The following is an 18,396-nucleotide window of genomic DNA, read 5'->3' as shown; positions in this document are numbered from 1 at the left end:
TGAAAATATTAACTCAGTTTTGAAAACATTTTCTGATAAGTTCAGCATCTGGGCTTTCTTAGACTTTTCAGTCCTGTAATTTTCCCTGGAACTGATCATCTCTGTTATATTTATCTCCTAGCTGATCTCTTCAATTAGGCTCAATGATAAGAACCTCAGGGAATATGTGGTATGTAACTTAGTGAGTGCATAGACTATTGAAATGGCAGATAAACAGGTAAAATGCAGGGCATGAACACCTAAAGATCATTATACGTTTAGGAGGGTTGGGACCTTATATAGATCTTTATTCCATCTTCGTAGAAACTAAAGCTTGAGCAGCCATTGGACAAATGAAAGAGAACTTCATACTATTTATGCATGGAAAGGCGCATGCCCATGATATCGGCCATCAGGCCTTTGGCAGGGAACATTTGGGTTTGGTTAATAAGTAGCAAGACAGTGATCCCCATATACCTCACTTTTAGCGAAATCTACTCCTGGTCAATTCCATTGGGAACATTCTTACTGGAGTCTCACTACCTCTCTCTGAATCTATTACCTTTCTCTTATAGTTCCAAACTCTGCCTTACTTTCTTCCTGCTCTCTGCCAATCATTAACCACACCTTAATCACACTCTAGTGGTTCGAATTAAGTTGTCTCTAATTAGTTTAGCTCTATATTTCATTTAGTTTCCAAGGTCAGACTAATACCCAGCTCCTGTCCCAAGTTCCAGGGAACTTCTCATATGTGCAGCTTACTGGGGGTTTCAGTGGTCTCACAAAGCAGTTTTCCTCCAAGCAAAAATCTGTGGGTTCAGACCTGGCTTCCATTCCTGATCCTCAGATCTCAGCCTCCTGAGTAGCTAGGACTGCAGGCGTGAGCCACTAATGTCAGGCATAAAATATCTTTTAGACATTTCTTTTTCTAAAGTTAGCTTAGTCATTGTCTTTCCTGAATTCAGAAAACTTTCATATTTCATGTTCTATGTTCCTTGAATCTAGTCTTCATTCAGCCTGAAAATAATAAATACTTGCCAAAATTGCAGTGCGTTTCTGAATAGAAGTACTCTATTCATACTAATATATCACTATGAGAGATTATTAAATTAAGTACATTTGAAGAATGAAAACAACATAAATTTATTTTTTGTAAAAAGACAAAGTATTCAACCTAGAAATGAATCTGAAGAGTTGGGTGATTAGTTTGCATCTTCACATTTGACCATTTGCCTGGATACAAATAAAGGGCCGGCAGTTCTAGTCTCTTTCTTTCACTGAACTTGATTTGACTTCTTTGCAGTCACCATAGCAACCCTGGTAATCAACACATACACGGGCTGTGAAGTGTGCGCTGAAAACTTTCCAGCGTTAATAATGAGTAGGTATGAACTCCATTATATGAGTCTCTCTCAACAAGCTACTACAAAGGGTAATTCTAGGGTAGCATGTGTTTCTCATAGGACACACCAAGAAAGTTTGATCCTAGACAGTAACCTTCACTCATTTATAACCCCCCACCCCCACCCCACGATAATACATGACTAAAACCCCTTGTTCTACTTCCTGCTCTGATGGTGATCAATATAGTTTGTTCTACATCTTTCAAGTTTAAACAAAGGAAGTAACATTGGAAGGCAAATATTGCTGGGGCAGACAACTTTTCCTTTAGCAGGAATGCAAGCCTCAGCTGCTCTAATATTTAACAGAAGCACTTTTCCTATTCTCTTATCTGTTTAATGGCTTTTTTAAAAAAAAATCTAGGCCAGCTTGCTGTCTCTGTGGCTGGAATTTTCTCTAATTAGAAGGAGGTTGTCTTGGTATCTGAACTGTTTAAACCTGCAAGCATCTTACCTAGAACCTGCATCCCAAAGTGGCATTTTTCATAAATAACATTGCATGTTTTAGGATGAGAGGGAAATCTTTTAGATCTCAGTTTTATTTGGGCCTTCTACCACGTTGCTTTGATATGAAGCGAATGGAGCTTGAACATTGATTTCATAACAAAAAAAATAATAACTTTAGTTTGCTTGGATAGTACTTAAAACCTTTTCTAAAAATTAGGGTTGTTTTTTTTCCTCATCAAGACAATTTTATATTCAAGAGTAGTTATTATTCCTTCCATTTAACTTGTTGGGTAAGTTTAATGATACGTTAATAATTATTAAAGTGAATTGGGAACTATTTTGTATGGCTGGATTCTTTTATAGCTCTAAAAAAGAGTTTTGAAATCAAAGCCTCTTTCCAAATATTATTTATGGTTTGCTGCTGCTTCCTCCTCCTCCTCCTCCTTCTACTTTTTTTTTTTCTTCTTCTTCCTCTCTCCTTCTAAAAAAAATTATTTCCCTTTTCAGACATAGCATTTGTGAAACTTTCTCTACAATTTGATCAATCCAGCTGCCCTGTAATTCTGTGTATCACAGAAACACATGAGGGCAAAGCATGCACATTCAGTAATCATACTGGTAATTGCTCTCGTTGGTCCCTTTGGTGACAAGGGATCTTACTGGACATTGATTTGTCTAGTCTTAAGAAATAGCACTCCAGATAAGAGACAAAGCAACTTGTGAAAGAATGTCGGCCACTTATGTTGGAAAAACAAATGTAACTGGGCTGCATTTTGTATTTAACCAAGTGAATTATAGAATGGGGGTGTAAGACCTTTGTGAAAAGGATTTATCTTACACAAATATGCACATTGAGCTCTGTTGGCATGGAAGCAGGAGTTCTGCAAGTGCTCGGGTCTTACCACTTCTCTGAATTACATTCAACCCGTTGGGACGTGATGAAAGAATGCAAGGTATAAACCCCTCCAGGGGTTGTGAGTCACCATCTAGAAAGGTTCTTGAAAGGGTAAGAACATTTTATAGTTTGATCAATAGGAGTCTGAGAAGTAGGCTGCAGGGTAAAGACAAGTTGAGGATTAAAAAGTTTTAGAAGGATTGAATTACTATCCAAAGAAAGTTCCCAGGAGAGAGACATTATTATTATTTTTTTAATAGCAGATCTCAACTAGCAAACTTTCTTCTAGGTCAGAATTCAGCCAAAGAACATTGGATGGTAGTAATCTGATCCAGTGGATGATGATATCCCAGATCCAGTACTGACCTGTACAAACACACAGTTTTTCAGAGATCTAACTGCCCTGCATAATAGTTTTGACATAAACTGAGAAGAAATAAAAGGATGAGGTTGTGCCCTTCCAAATTAGACCAGCTGTTCTACAGAATACTCCAAAGGAAAAGGCCTTGGTTCCATTCTTCCAGCCCAAAACAATCTTTTATTTGAAATACCTATGATAGAATGTTTGTGAGCTTTTTCTGTCTAAGTCAACAGGTTTTTGCACAATGAGAATTTAGATTATTTCTGTAAAGGAGAGGTCCATGGTCACAAATGCAAAACCAATTTCTGCACTCTGAACAGATTCTTCTACAAACCCTACCTAAGAGGTGACTGCTTACAAACTTAGACTTTGTCAGACTGTCTATGTCATTGACACAACTAGAGTAGGTCAGAGGGCTGGCTGCTCCATGCCATGTCCATAAGAAGCATTGGGCCTCTGTTCTGGGCAGTAGGGTAAATAGATGCAGTGGCCATCAAGATGGGGATGATGGCAAAGAAAAGAGAATCTTATGAAACAGCTTCATGCCTTTGCAGTGGGAATCTCACCCAGCACTAAGCCTCATCTCACTCTTGAACCCAGAGGGGGCTTTGTGTCATTCAGTTCTTTGTGTCTCCAGTGAATGTTCTGTGGAAAACATTGTCTTGATGATATACCAAAGAAAGCAATCAAGAGACAGAAGGAGAGAAAATGAAGGGGTCAGTCTACTTTGTTCTTCCTCTTGCATCGGTCCATTCAGGGGACTGGACCTCATGCCCTCCTGGGTTCTGTGGACAGTTCCTCATCTGCACAAAGAACTGACTAATTCACAGCAAGCTGTCTTCCATAAGACATGAAGAGCCTGTAATGCAGGTTCTTCCATTTTGGATCTGGTCTTTGGGTAAAGATGTGTATATGAATTAGACATCATTTTATTTTACCAAGGAGCACCCAGAGGACCTTTGTAAAGCTTCGTATGACAGTTATGGCCACGTGATCTATTCATAGATGTTGTGCCACAAATAATACATTTAAAGCATTATACAAAAGACCTTTGCTGTGGCACTAAAACGTTTGCATGAAAAAAAGGGAAAAAACTAGGTATTTTAATTGAAATTAAGTACATATAGATGAGTCTATACTCATTAATAAGCATGTAAACTGTAAGATTAAGGAGTCACTACTTAAAGGTCACCCAACATCTTTAGTCTCCGGCTGAGATCTGAAGATCCTGGTTCAAAGCCAGCCCAGGCAAGGAAGTGGATGAGACTTTTATTTCCAATTTAAAAAAAAAGCCAGAAATGAAACTGGCTTAAGTAGTAGAGCATACTAGCCTTGAGTGAAAAAGGTAAGGGATAATCCTCAGGCCCTGGGTTCAAGCACCAGAATCAGCACAAGGAAAAAAACAAAACAAAACAAACAAAGAACTCATGTTCACATAACTTGATACTTGAGTATAGGCCAGCAGAAGGTACTTTCATAGCCCCTCTTCCTAACCAGCCCTCCTAGAAGTGCGAGCTTCAGAAGAGGAAATAGAAGCACCCGAGTATTGCTTTCTAAGTGCTGATTTTAGGCCTGGGGAAGCACACCTCCATGGAAAACAATCATCTGAGAGAGCCAGAGTGGTAGGATTTGAACTTGACAAAGGGATACAGACTTCTTGCTCCCAAGTTTTCCATTGTCATTAATCCAGAATAGTTTAAAAAAAAAAAAAAAAAGGAAAGGAAAAGAAAAGGAAAGTAAAAAGCAAAAATCCAAACCAACATCTAGTTCTACTGCCCCAGGCAGTCTACCTGCATAAAGCAATCTGGCAGCTCTCAGGTGTTCTGGTAGGAGTTTTCCCTGAACTCTGGCCTCAGGGCTTCTTAGAGCCTTTTAGAGAAACACCCTACAGAGTTCTAGCTTAGACCCACCCATGCTTTCCTGTCCTCTCCTTCAATTGCCTGTTCTCTTCTCAGATCCTTTCCCCAAGAATCATTCTGTTACAGAGATGCCCATTCAAATCCGGGCTCACAGCGGTAAAGGGTTTTTCACTCAGTCTGGGGGTGATTATAACATAGCTAGGTGCTCCTAGGTATGGGACAAGGTGTACACACACACACACACACACACACACACACACACACACACACACACTCTCTCTCTCTCTCTCTCTCTCTCTCTCTCTCTCTCTCTCTCTCTCTCTCTCAAGCACACACACAAACCTGCCCACCGGTTTTCCATTCATAGTGCACATTTTTTAACTCCAAGGGATCCTTTGCATTTGAACCACAGTAGCTCACTTTAAGAGCCCAGAGTCGCTTATAACTGTCACTCAATTTCAGGAAATGAAATGGAGTTGAGAAGTTGCCCTGTTTATAAAAAAAGTAAACTTAGAATGCCAGGAAAATGAGTGTTTGATCAAATCCTGACTCAAGTTTTTATTTCTATATCAAACTCTAGTTTGGGGGCTGGGTTGGATCTCACTTGCTAGGCAAGGGCAATGTCTTGGGTTCGACCCCCCCCCCCCAGCACCAAAAAAGAAAACAAACAAAATCCTCTAGTTTTGGTTTCAAAAAGAAAAATGAAGGACAGTTGGTCACTGGAAAGCTACTTTCTGGAAAACTTCTTCATATGGAATCCTACACAGATGTAAGTTTGTAGTTGGCAAAAATAGTGCAATACCTTTGCTACTTAGTGTGTTTCAGTTCTTAACATGTGTGGAAAGAAAAGTATCTTGCATATAAATCCAGTTCAAACTCTGGTTTTAAGGAGTTTTACATGGTTGGATTGGCATTGCTTAATGTACAATTGAAAAAGTTAAGGTTAACCTAGAAGTCATTTAGAACTATGAGTCATGCTTCTGACAAGCCAATAAGGTAAGAGAACCCGAGTTGCAAAACAATTACTAGCCCAGCCTGAGGGACCCTGGAAATATATTACAGGTAGCAGTTAAGAAAACAAATCCAAAGTGTCTTGCCACGCTGCAGAGGACAGGCTGAGTTTGCTAACTAACCGACCCAAATAACTTTGCACTGACAATGCCAATTTTCACATTTGTTTCAGAACCAGGGCCGCTCAAACCATCAGAGGTAAGATTGACGTTTAAATTTTGTTTTATATAAGCTTTGTATTCCAAGTTGTTTACTAACCTAAGCAGGCTTGCACCTTTCTAATGTTCGATGTGCTATTTAAGATGATCCAGAGAGATGGAATAGAGAGAGTAATCCTCTATGAAATGCTTGAGTGAAGTCAGAGGAATTGTCGGTTTTAGTTTGGAAGTTTTAGGTTGAGGGCACATGTCGCTATTTTGACTCTGTGTGAAAGAGAACTTTCTGTGGGAAGGAATGATGGTCATCAGTGCAGGAAACTGGTAGACTTCTCTTCTGTCCTGAAATGTTTTATCCAAACCCAGCATTCGCCTATACTGATAGTTCTCATATTGTTGCTGCTAGGATATTGTTTCACATTTCTAGCAGCTTTCTATTTGAGCAATAACACGGTTTGCACCATGTCCTATTGGTCACATCAAGATCCGGTAACATGTCTGTTTGCTTGAACGCAGTTTAACTCGTCATGACTTAGAAGTATGCAATCCCTGTTACCTCTTGGAATAAACAACTTGAAAAAGTAGAAAAGAATGAAAACTTTGACTGACATATTCTGAACACCATTACATTGGCCATCAGCCAAGAGTGACAATTTTTTTAACCTGATAATGCAAAATTACCATAGAAAAGACTGTTTGGAAAAATAGTATAGGAAAATGTAATACAAAAATGTGTCTTTAGTAATATGAAGCAAAAATACAGTAGTCTGAGAGTTTCTGATTAACAGGATGACAAAAAATGTCATTTAATATGTACCAATTATTCTTATTTAAAATTATACCAAGCCCCCGAACTAAAAAATAAAAAGCAAAACTCTATGAAAGTGATATATTATTATGTTATTTGTGTATGTATAATCAATTTGTATTTACATAGTTGGTAAAAATAATGAAAAGTACAACAAGATGTCATATGGGACACTTGCTCCTATTTGGGGGGCTGCAGAAGAACATAATTTACATAAGAAAGGGCTTAAGAATCTGATATAATTCTTTTTTTTCCCCCTCTTCTTTTTTATTATCTTTAAGTAGTTGTTCAAAGGGATATCAATTCAACCTATCAATTTATGAGTACAGTGCATGGGAAACAGCGATTTAATATATAAGTTGAGTTTACTTTATAATCCAGAGCTAGATGAAGAAATATGTAACAAGGCAAAAGTATTAAAAATAACAGGCCATAAAGTTCTTTTAGGCAAACAAATTGACCACAATTTCTTTTAGTGTTTCCAAATGGAACTTTAAAAAAAAAAATGTCTGTGCTGTCAGGATTGTTTTGGTAACATGGTTTTGTCAAAGAAGCCCTTTCTGCTTTCCTTTCTCACCCAGTCTGAATTCTTGAACTCTGAACTTTGTCTTGGTATTACTTAACATTTATTCTATTAGATACATGTATTATTTTTTTTTTCCTGAGAAAATGATGAGGCAGTGTGAAATAGTTGCATTTACAGAAATGAAGTGTGCTAATAAGAAGTGGTTAATTTTTCACATGATTAATTCTCCAGAACACTTTATACTCTTAAAACTTTCACATAAGCCTATTAATGAATTAATTCTCACATTGATGTTTTTAAATGTAGCATCATTTTTAGAGATGGAGTTTTTTTTTGCTTAAACATAACAAGTATAATTTTATTTAATGTGTGACTACACTAATAATGTCTACTTTGAGTGAAAAAATCTCTTTTGTCAAGCTACTTGGAAATCTTGGTTGATTTAAGGAAAAGGTATAGCAAAGAATATTAAGAATGCAGTTTTTTTCCCTTTTTTTGGAAGACCTTCTTTCTTACTTTGTACTGGTTTAGAATTCTCTTGTCTCATTTTCAATACCTATGATTAGGAATTTTTTTTTTAATTATATGTCTTCCTCAGGGTAGGTCAGTTTTCAATAGCCCCAGGACTCAGGTCTCTGTAACCATTCCTGGACATTTTCATCTGACATCCACTATAGCTCTCTATATGACTCTCTCTGACTATAAGATGTGAGTTTATCATTACATATCTGCTCAGCTACTTGTATTCTAGTCTCTGGTGCCATTTAAAACAGAAGGAGCAAAGCCAGCTTCCATGTAACAAATGGAGCTTTGCTTGTTTTATTGGTAAAATCAGCAGAGAGAATTAGTTTATTTCCCCAAAGAGATAAGAAAAGACAGAGAGATTATTGGACACTAAGAGTATTTTGTTAAAGACAAAGACAAGGTAATAGATAGTGAAACAAGAAATATTGGTAGTGATTATAGAGTTAGGTGTGCCCTTCCCCCACCCCCTAGTAGATCAGAAGAGACTGAGAAGGGCCAAGGATGAGTTTCCCAGTTTTCCTGGAGTTTAACTGAGAGCCTCCAGAGAAATGCATAGGTCCTTCTTGCCTTCCCTCTTCTTTCCAAAGTTTTGAGGCTATAAGTTAGGGGTGCCAGGATAACAGTTGAAACACATTCCGAACAACTCAAATAGTATAATTCCTTAGAAAAGCCAAGTCAAAGTTCAACAAAATAAACTCTAGGAAGCTGGTACTTGAAAGGGGGGTGAGAGGTGGTGTCAAGGGGAAAGGGGTAGATGAATGAAGAGAGGAGAGGGAGAATGCAGTCAAGAATTCAATGTACTGGTTACAGAATTAAGAAGGGTGTGGGAAGGGAGACACAGGTGAGAATGTTGAACGGAGTGAGATTGATCATAATGCATTGTATTCATAAAATGCTTTGTGAATGGCTACTCCTTTGTATAACTATTTAAAAATAATTAAAAATATATTCTATGTGTTTTTTTTATAATACAGAATACATTTTAGGGGCTTTTAAAGTACAGTAAATCTCAGTTTATCCAAATGAGCTAAATACCTAAAATTTCTCATTTTTAAAATTTTCTACGTTTTAAATTCCATTCATTGGGTTGGGAAGGTGACTCAGTGGTAGAGTGCTTGCCTAGCATGCATGAAGCCCTGGGTTTGATTCCTCAGTACCACCTAAACAGAAAAAGCCAGAAGTGGTGCCGTGGCTCAAGTGGTAGAGCACTAGCCTTGAGCCAAAGAAGCTCAGGGACAGTGCCCAGTCCCTGAGTTCAAGCCCCAGGACTGGCAAACAAAACAAAACAAGACCCCCCCAAAAACCACAAAACAGAAAACGAAACATTTACTACATAGTTTATTCTACTGTCTGCCTTTTCTGTAGAAAAGTTTTTGTTTTGAGAGTGACTGATTTGCAACAGCTTTTCACCAGGAACACTGAAAACACAAACAGTAAGGCAAGACTGTTGCATAGGTGTCTGACTATAATCCAGCTACTCAGGAGGCAGAAGCAGGATAATTCTTTATGTCCAGGAATTCCAGACCAGCCTGAGCAGCATAGTGAGACCCAATCTCCAAAACAACCAACCTCCCCAAACAACAGCAATAAACAGCACAGCAATAACCTAGAAGCAGCATTTATTTATCTTTGATGTGAATTGAAACATTCAAATTTCCATGAAGTTAATAATAATGAAGTACTCATAAGCTATCATTTAAAAATCCTTGCCAGTTGACAAGAACTATTCCATGCATTTAACATAAATGAACTCACTGAATTCTTCCAGCAGCCCTATGAAACAAGTGCTGTTATGATATCCATGTTTTATAGATGATAAAACCAGAAGAGATTTGATTTTGAACTCAGTCATCTTCACTAATCTATACTCTGAACTTGCATAACCATTAAAAATCTTCAGGGTTGCTCTTGAACTCAGGTTCTCTTCTTACTTAAATTTTTTACTTTCAAACCAGTCAAGACGTGGGGAATTCTAGGACTCACACCAAAACGTTGAATTCCTTTCTTACCTCCCCTGGCATTTGGTAGTAAAAAGTATAGCATCAGTGGAAAGAGGTTCTGGGATATGTGACAAATAAATAGAAGCAAGAGGGTTGTCATTATTTACTGTCCTGCTGAAAATAATGCCATTTGTGTTGTCCAATACGGAGATATCCAAAAGGTTTTGTGAAATTCCAGGTAGAAAAGAGTTTTGTTTTGTTTTTCCTTTGAAAGCAGTTTACTTTTTATGTAGCTGTCAAGATTCCCCTTTCTCTAGTCAGCCACCTAGAAGTCCTGAGCAACATTTTTCTCTCCTTCACAGGACTCTTTTATTATCGTTTCCAGTAAAGTGATCTGTCTTGCTCAACAGGACTTCAAATGCTGATTTTAATGATCCTATTAGTCTCTTACGAATCCCTTTTCAAAATAGTGGGGGTAAAAACAAAAGTTACCTTTCTAAAGTTTTTCCAATTGGCTTTCACCTGAGAACCCAGGAAATCTGCTAGCTCTGGCTTCCAGGCCCTTTTGGAAGCCTGAAAAACTCTGTTTTTACAATACCCCAAAGAACTCATGGCTGATAAGCAAAGCCTAAGTGTGTGCTCAATGCAACCGTGCCTCACATCTCCACCCCAGACACAAACCCCAACATAAAAAAAGAAAATTGCTGTGGTGAAAATCTGAATCATGGGTGCGGCCCAAACTCAGCTTCTCATTCAGTTGTAATGAGAAAAAAGTAAAAACAGTCAAGCCCTTCTTAATTAGAGATCGCCACATTTATTAGGTGGGGATGAATTCAATGCTTGTGAAATCAAATGTGTAATTGTATATTTTCAAAGCTTTTTAAAAAATCTTTTGGTTTTCATTTTATGTGTAAGTTATAGAATATACAGTTGTTTTTTTTCTGGATTTGTTTTCTATCATGAGGATCCACAGTTGGGCCCCTGTAATCCTAGCCCCTCAGTAGGCTGAAATCTGAGGATCATGGTTCGAAATCCAGCCCAGACAGGAAAGTCTGTGAGATTTTTATCTCCTATTAACCAGCAAGAAGCCAGAAGTGACTAGAGCTTCGAAGCAAGTGGTAGAGTGCCACCCTTAAGCAAAACAGCTAAGGGACAGTGCCCAGGCCCCAAATTCAAGTCCCAGTACCAGCACAAAAAATAAACAATAAAATAATGATTCACTTTGAAGGTTAATAGACTGCATGTCTTCACAAACTGCTTAAAATAAAGTCTTTTTCAAGTATAGTTTATCCATGATGAAGCACCATTCTCACCTTGGTGTGTCCTATAATCAGAGCTTTGGTATTTTGTTTTGAGATACCTTCAGCCACTGGTCTATCAGAGTCCATCCACCCACCTAGCTGAGTTCAAGATCAGTTTAAGGCAGTTGCTTATAATCTTAGCTGGGACCATTTTCCACCCAACAATGGCTGCCTGGCTTTGTCTTATGACCTTCAGTCACTATGAGTTTAAAAAAAAATTAAAAACGGTGACAATGTCTGTAGAGTTGGTAGGAAAATATTTCTCTTTGATATCAATGACTTATAAGAATATTCAAAGGGAAGACTTATTGGAGAAATACTGAAGTTAACTTACAAAATAACAGTTAAGAGACTTTTTCTCCCTCTCAAATGTATCCATGCTTTTCACTGGAAAAAAAAAATGTCAGTTTGATTGACCTTCACGCAAAGGTCAATCTATCAGAGGTAATATGATTTCATAATGCTAAATCACCAACACATCTTTGTTTTGTTTTGTTTTGTTTCCCTTTCTGCACAGAAACGGACCAATGGACTCCGAAGGGCTCCCAGACCAGTGGATCCAGGTGTGTCTCTGATTGTACATCCTGTAATGACGTCAGTGACGTGACTGAATGCATACACAAATTGCTGTAGAAAGGCCATTCTGATTGTTTGGCCTTTGCTCCTTGCAGTTTGGTATATACTGGGTGACCAGGAGGTGAAGGTCTAAAGTGTAAATCATTCACAAGTTGAATAATCCCCAGTTCCACACTCCACAGCTAGCAGTTGAGCTGGTTATTTGCTTACTGAGCAGCCTCAGGGTGGCTTGTGAATGCCAGTCTACCTACACCCTCTCCTTTCTCTCTCTTAATTATGTAAGAAATTCAGCTAGCAAAGTGGCACTTAAAAATTGGTGTTTTGAGGGGAAAGCATACAATGGGAACCCTCCCTATTTAGGAGTTTCTTTATTCTGTATGTATGTATACATATATACACACATATACTTACGTATACATATACACATATATATGCACACACATATATATGTATATGTATATTTACATATACACCTATACATATGTATATATTTATCTGTATATGATTTCATAACAGAAGCATGAGTCTAAGACTTTATGAACAAGTGTCATTTTGGAGACTAATGTTTCACCTGCAGCAAATAGTTATTTTCTGATTAACTTTGTGAGATTTGCCCTGTCTTTGTTACCATTTACTTCTTTTTTTTTCTCCAGACATTAAGCAATGCCTTCCATGGTTTAATGAGTGAATATTTTGTTCTGTACCTGATCATCTAACACTTGTAGGTAAAAGGTATTCACCGGTCAAGAAGACCAGACACACAAACTCCCTAGAGTAAATTGCAGGGCAGCCTAGCTGGAGAATAAAGTGGATTGTGTGCTTTGTTTTGTTTGCTGTTCTTAAGCAGTGTTCCCCTAGTTGTAAAGTTTAGTTTTCAAAGCATAATAGCTTTTAACTGAAACCACACCCATCATTAGCCCAGCTAGTTTATGAGCTGTCTGAGGTTTATATAGGAGCATTGTTGCCTCTGGCGAGAAATTGCTTCATATGTTTGAGATCAGTTTAAATCTTTTAACTACGGGAGTTTAAAAAAAAAAAGAAGCCATGAAAACATAGGGTTCTGGTTTACTATTTAATAACCTGACTTTCCCAAGGCAATCTACTTTGCAGGGGACGCTGATAACCTGTAGAAGTGGCTTCTACTTGGTAGGAGTGTATGACTGTGAACATAGGAATTTTTTGGTATGGGCATTGTATTTCTTTTGCAGAATGCCTTCTAACCTTTACAAATGTTATTTTTAAATGTCCTTTCTTTCTTCTGTGGGTATTTTTATTTAGTCTATTTCTCTCCAGAGAAGTAGATTTCTCTGTGCCTAATGTGTCAGTAGGGACACAGTTAATTCTTAGCAATTTACTTTATAGCCAGAATTTTCCAGGATCTTAGATTATGTGAGAGGAAACTACAGAGAATTCACAGAATCCAAATATGGCCAGATAGATCAATAATAAAATGAATGTGTACTCTTTTAACCTAAAGGGGATGGCTTGCTATAGATACAACTCTTCTGGTATTTTAACTCATAGATTTTAAGAACTTTGTGAAGACTAAATTTACAAATGTAAGAGTAGTACTCTTGTATGTTGTCTTGTAAAACTAGGCAGAATAGTTTTCTACTAGGCACGATTAAGAGCGTCTGATTACATTTCTCATTTTTTTCCACATTAACAGAATAGTTGATGATCTTGTTGAAATACCTGGTGAGGTGACATTCCCACATCCCCCTTTTCTTCCAAGGGGGGGAGCAGCTTTGGATTTAGGCTTGAATTATGTGTTTGGTTGATTTTTATCTTCCTGCTTCTTTCCACTGGCCAGTTGACAAGTTTCTTTTTTTTTTTTTTTTAAATTGTGAAAATACCGTATAGAGGGGTTACAGTTACATGGGCAAGGTAATGAGTACATTTCTTATCAAGCACTGTTGCCTCCTCCTTTGTTTCCCCTTCCCATCCCTTCCCATCCCCCGCCCCCCATCAAAGTTGTAAAGTTAGTTTTTCGACCTAACGTCCTGTACATCTCATTGTTGCAATGAGTCTACCTGTATCCCTATTTAAACAATTTGTTTTTTCCCTTCCCCTTCACAAATTATACCAACATCAAATACAGTGAAAATGGGTTATACTGTTGGGGAGGGAAATACTCTCTTCAGAGTTAACTCCTGCTGGGTAACTATCTTAAGTGCATTCTGATGTGGCTGTTGTTCAGCATATTTCCACACTTGTGGGATATGTTTTATCCAAGTTGTTTCAAAGTTGAGACTTCAGGATTGCTTCCAGGAACATTCTGTTTTACTATGGAAATTCATTTGATTTTTTTTAACCTCCCTTTTCTAACTAATTTTGTTTACATCTGCAAGCACTAACACCCTGACTACTTTCCAGGCCCTCCTTCTAGTGTGGCTTATAGAAAAATAAAAATTAATCAATTTGTGGAACCAGGTACAAGCACTTCATCAGGTTCAAATTTCAGAGTCATGCGCAAAGGTGAATCACATACCTTTTTATAGACCTTCTATGTGGAAGAGAACTTAATGCATAGTTGTGTTAGAAGTAAGGACTTATTATGTTTGAATTGGTGGTGACTATATATTGTTTTCCATACTGGGTTTTTAAGGTTTTATTATTCCTCTCCCTGATGTACTAATGGACCATGCCACAGGCTCTGAGCTGCATTGCTCTGAGCTTAGGATTGGACTTAGCTATTTTTTTGCTGGTTGACCTTGGTCAGATTGCTTTCTTTCCATGTACTGTCCTTTTCTTATTTGTGAAAGTGGGCAAATAACAGTATCTACCTTACAAAGTGCTTATGAGCATTCCATGAGGTAATACAGACAGAGTACTTTTGAAAGTACCCAATATGTAGTAAATGCTATGATAGTATTTATTCCATTAATGAATTTGTATCAGAGCAAACTATGTAGTATTGGTCATTTTGCCATGAGGAGAATCTTTGTTATATGCTAATCATCCTATCATTGTAAACATACCTTGAATGCTCAGTTTCCATTGAAGCAAGAAATTACCTTACAGTCATTTTCAAATCTTCCTTTGTTCCCTGCCTATTGAGTAGCTTTGATGATGTTTTGTTTACCTTTACAAACAGATTGCACAATAATTGTTGAAGTTCTTTTTTTTACATGAAATAATTGGTGTTTATAATTGTAATAAAGAAAATAAGCCCCCAGGTTGAATTTACATTGTACAATTCTTTTTAAATTCAAGAATGATGTCAGCCCAACCACTGTATTATATATGGCTTGTTAGTGCATTTAAAACTCTCTTATTAATAATGGTGCTTAATCTTTACAGACAATATTTGCAAATGGCTTTTCTCTATTTCTTTTTCTTATCTTCTATTGTGTGCAAAGCAACATACCAACTTATAATCCGGACTGCTTCTAAAAATACAATAATGTGCTAGCTGCATAATCTGGAGGCTTCTTTGAATTGCTTAAATAGAACAGGGTATTTTCATCAACTTGTACTTGTGTTTCCGAGACAGATGTTGGGATCAGGGAAACAACACTTGTAACAGACAGATCAATTATTTCAGGAACACGGAGGTGCTAGGCTTGAGATCATAAATCTCAAGAAAAATCCAAGCACTGGTGTAATATTTTTCACCTAAAATGGCACTCAAGGTCAAAGTTACCAATTAAATTTTAATACTGACTGAGCTTTAAAAAAATTCCTTCCATCTAAGTGTAAGATTTATTTCCATTTGTATGTGGCAAGTCTGTATGCCAGGGTGTGTGTGCTTTTCACTGAGTATGTTTTTAGACTTCTGCAAAAAGATATCTTATATTTGTGTATCTCTGCATCCCGTATTGAAGTCCTCAGTCACTAGCATTCAGAACATTTAGGTGTATTGTTTGGTGTTGTGCTGCTTACAGATTAGATGGATTGATGAAAAATGTTTAGGTAGCTCACTCCCTTTCTGAGCTGAAGATACATAGGTGATCTGTGGTAACCTTGAATGGTAAATGAACAGATTATGGTTAAATTGATGAATTCTTTCTGAGAGCTCCGGATTCACTTGTGCTTTATCTATTTTATTAAAATAGATACCAGTGACTTACAACAGCTGAGTTCTTACTCACCAAGGAGTTGGCTTAACCATTTCTTAGCAAGAAGCATCTTTCAAGATATTCACTTCCTCTTTTGAGTAGATAAGATCGACATTTATCCGTGTGTGTGTGTGTGTGTGTGTGTGTGTGTGTGTGTGTGTGTGTGTGTGTGTGTGTGTGTGTGTGTGTGTGTGTGTGTGTGTGTGTGTGTGTGTGTGTGTGTGTGTGTGTGTGTGTGTGTGTTGAACCTGGGGCTTTGAACTTATGGCCTGGATGCTGTACCTGAGGCCCTGAGTTTGTGTGCTCAAAGCTAGTGTTCTACCACTTGAGCCACATCACTACTTCTGGATTTGGGGTGATTAATTGGAACTAAGAATCTCATGGACTTTCTTGCCCAGGCTAGCTTTGAACTGTGGTTCTCAGATCTCAACCTCCTGAATAGCTGGTATTGCAAGGGTGAACCACTCATCACCAGTGCCCAGCTTTTTCTTTTTCTTTTTTCTTGGTCTTATATTAAGAAAGGAATTCAGATAACTTCTTTTTCTTTTTTTGTTTTTGTTTTGTTCTTTTGTGCTGGTATTGGGGTTTTGAAGTCAGAGTTTTCTCAAGGCAGCACTCTATCATTTGAGTCACATCTCCGCTTCCAGGTTTTTACTGGTTAATTTGAGATAAAAATCTCAGGGACTGCTTGTTGGTGATCCTAAGATCTCAGCCTCTTGAGTTGCTGGGATTAAAGGTGTAAGCCACTAGCAACCAGTTTCATGTAATTTTTTTCTTGCATTAGCAGTTTCTCGTCTTATGTGACAGTAAGCTTAGCAATGTTACTAATTAAAGAAACATGCCACCCCCATCCACCAAATTTATATTCTTCCTAGGAAAGGAATAGGTATAGATAGAACTTTTGATTGCATAAATGCCTATATATATTAATATGTGCATAATTAGTTTATTATTACACACTATATGGTATTTTATATGTGGATTCATTTGTATTTTAAAAGCAATGAGGGGATAGTCTTATAAACATTTATACATATTTACACAGAGCAAGTAAAAGAGCAAAATTAATTGGAAGACAATCATATGTGGGCTTAAATTGCTTTTCAGTTGTTTCATGTATAGATTGTTTTGTTCACATAAATAAAATTTTTATTATATGATAGTAATCTTTATTATGTTATAGTATTGGATTACAACTTAATGTATTTCTACTTTATGTTTTAATTTCAGAGAATTCCTAAATGCATTCCGAATCTAAAGTGCATTAATTCTTTTAAATTTGCTTTTCAACATGCTATTAATTTGCTTAATAGACAAATATCATATTTTGTCTACAAATAGAAAATAAAATTGCTGAGAAAAGGCCAGCCTAGTATTTTTTAAGTCACTGATCTTAAAATATACTCTTCAGTTTATCTTTTATTTTTTAATGCGAGAAACAAAGGCATGTTTTTGAAGGTTTCAGTAAACAAGCTTTTGTCTGTAATCAGTAATGGTTTTTGTATGTTGTACCATTTCTATATTAATCAGTCAAACCTACTTGTCTCTTCTGTCACTTCCCCAACTCATTTCTTCTTAAATATAAGTCCAAATCTAAATATTGGGAGCATAATTGCACATGTATAACAGTATATATTTCACATTGAGAGAAATGAACTTGAAAAAAAGTGGGACAGTAGAACCCATTAAGATTCATTGCAGAGAAATGAGAAATCCAAGCTGGGAACAAATGCCAGGGAGCATGCTCTGGTTTTTAAAAAGCTGATTCCCCCCCCCCCCCAGCTTCTATTAAACTATGAACAATAAGACTAGTTTTGCACTGAGGCAGTTGATCTTCTTGTAGTTATTTTCAGGACTACCTTTCTAATTCCCTTTACCATGATAACAGATTTCTGAAATGAACATCACAGTATCTGGCTCGTGTCTTTTTTTTTTTTTTTTTTTCCATTTGAGGATTTATTTCTCCTTTTCAAGGCTCATTCTGAGTTCACAAAGGATCACTCCTGCTGTCTGGCAGGTCTGTGCATGCCTTGCCAAGCAAGTCTTTTCCTGTGCTCAGCCACCATCTGAATAGCAACTGAGGGCAGAGGAACCTTCGAAGATAAACTTTGGGGATCTTCTCTGGAAAACAGAGAATCTGTAATGTGATTATTGAAATAATTGTTAGATGTGGAACCTATTTCTTGTGATACAGTTTTGTTTATTATTGATAATTATGTCTTCAGAAGAATACATTGAATGAAGATACCTTGAATTTTTTTTTTTATTTGGTCGGCCGTAGGGCTTGAACTCTGGGCCTGGGCACTATCTCTGCACTCTTCAGCTCAAGGCAAGCGCTCTATGGCTTGAGCCACAGCACCTCTTCCGGTTTTCAAGTGGTTTATTGGAGATAAGAGTCTTACGGACTTTCCTGCCCGGGCTGGCTTTGAACCTTGATCCTCAGATCTCAGCCTCCTGAGTAGCTAGGATTACAGGCTGAGGATCTCAGCCTCCTGAGTAGCTAGGGATTACAGGCTGAGGATCTCAGCCTCCTGAGTAGCTAGGATTTCAGG

General features: G+C 37.4%; 1 protein-coding gene across 2 annotated transcripts in view; it reads left to right on the top strand.

Annotated features, from left to right (window-relative positions):
• The window catches only part of Vav3 (vav guanine nucleotide exchange factor 3), a 356,190-nt gene that overhangs the window by 223,779 nt on the left and 114,015 nt on the right, over positions 1-18,396 (top strand). For both annotated transcript variants that reach the window (XM_070007867.1, XM_070007868.1), the window contains exons 18-19: positions 6,125-6,150; positions 11,725-11,770. In XM_070007867.1, coding sequence (XP_069863968.1) covers positions 6,125-6,150; positions 11,725-11,770 — 72 coding nt within the window. The remainder of the gene's footprint in view (positions 1-6,124; positions 6,151-11,724; positions 11,771-18,396) is intronic.

This window comes from Dipodomys merriami, unplaced genomic scaffold (genome assembly GCF_024711535.1).
Source record: "Dipodomys merriami isolate MVZ:Mamm:240054 unplaced genomic scaffold, mDipMer1.0.p SCAF_7, whole genome shotgun sequence".
NCBI classification, from domain to species: domain Eukaryota; kingdom Metazoa; phylum Chordata; class Mammalia; order Rodentia; family Heteromyidae; genus Dipodomys; species Dipodomys merriami.
Note: the sequence above shows the minus strand (reverse complement) of the source record. Positions and strands in the feature narration are given on the sequence as shown.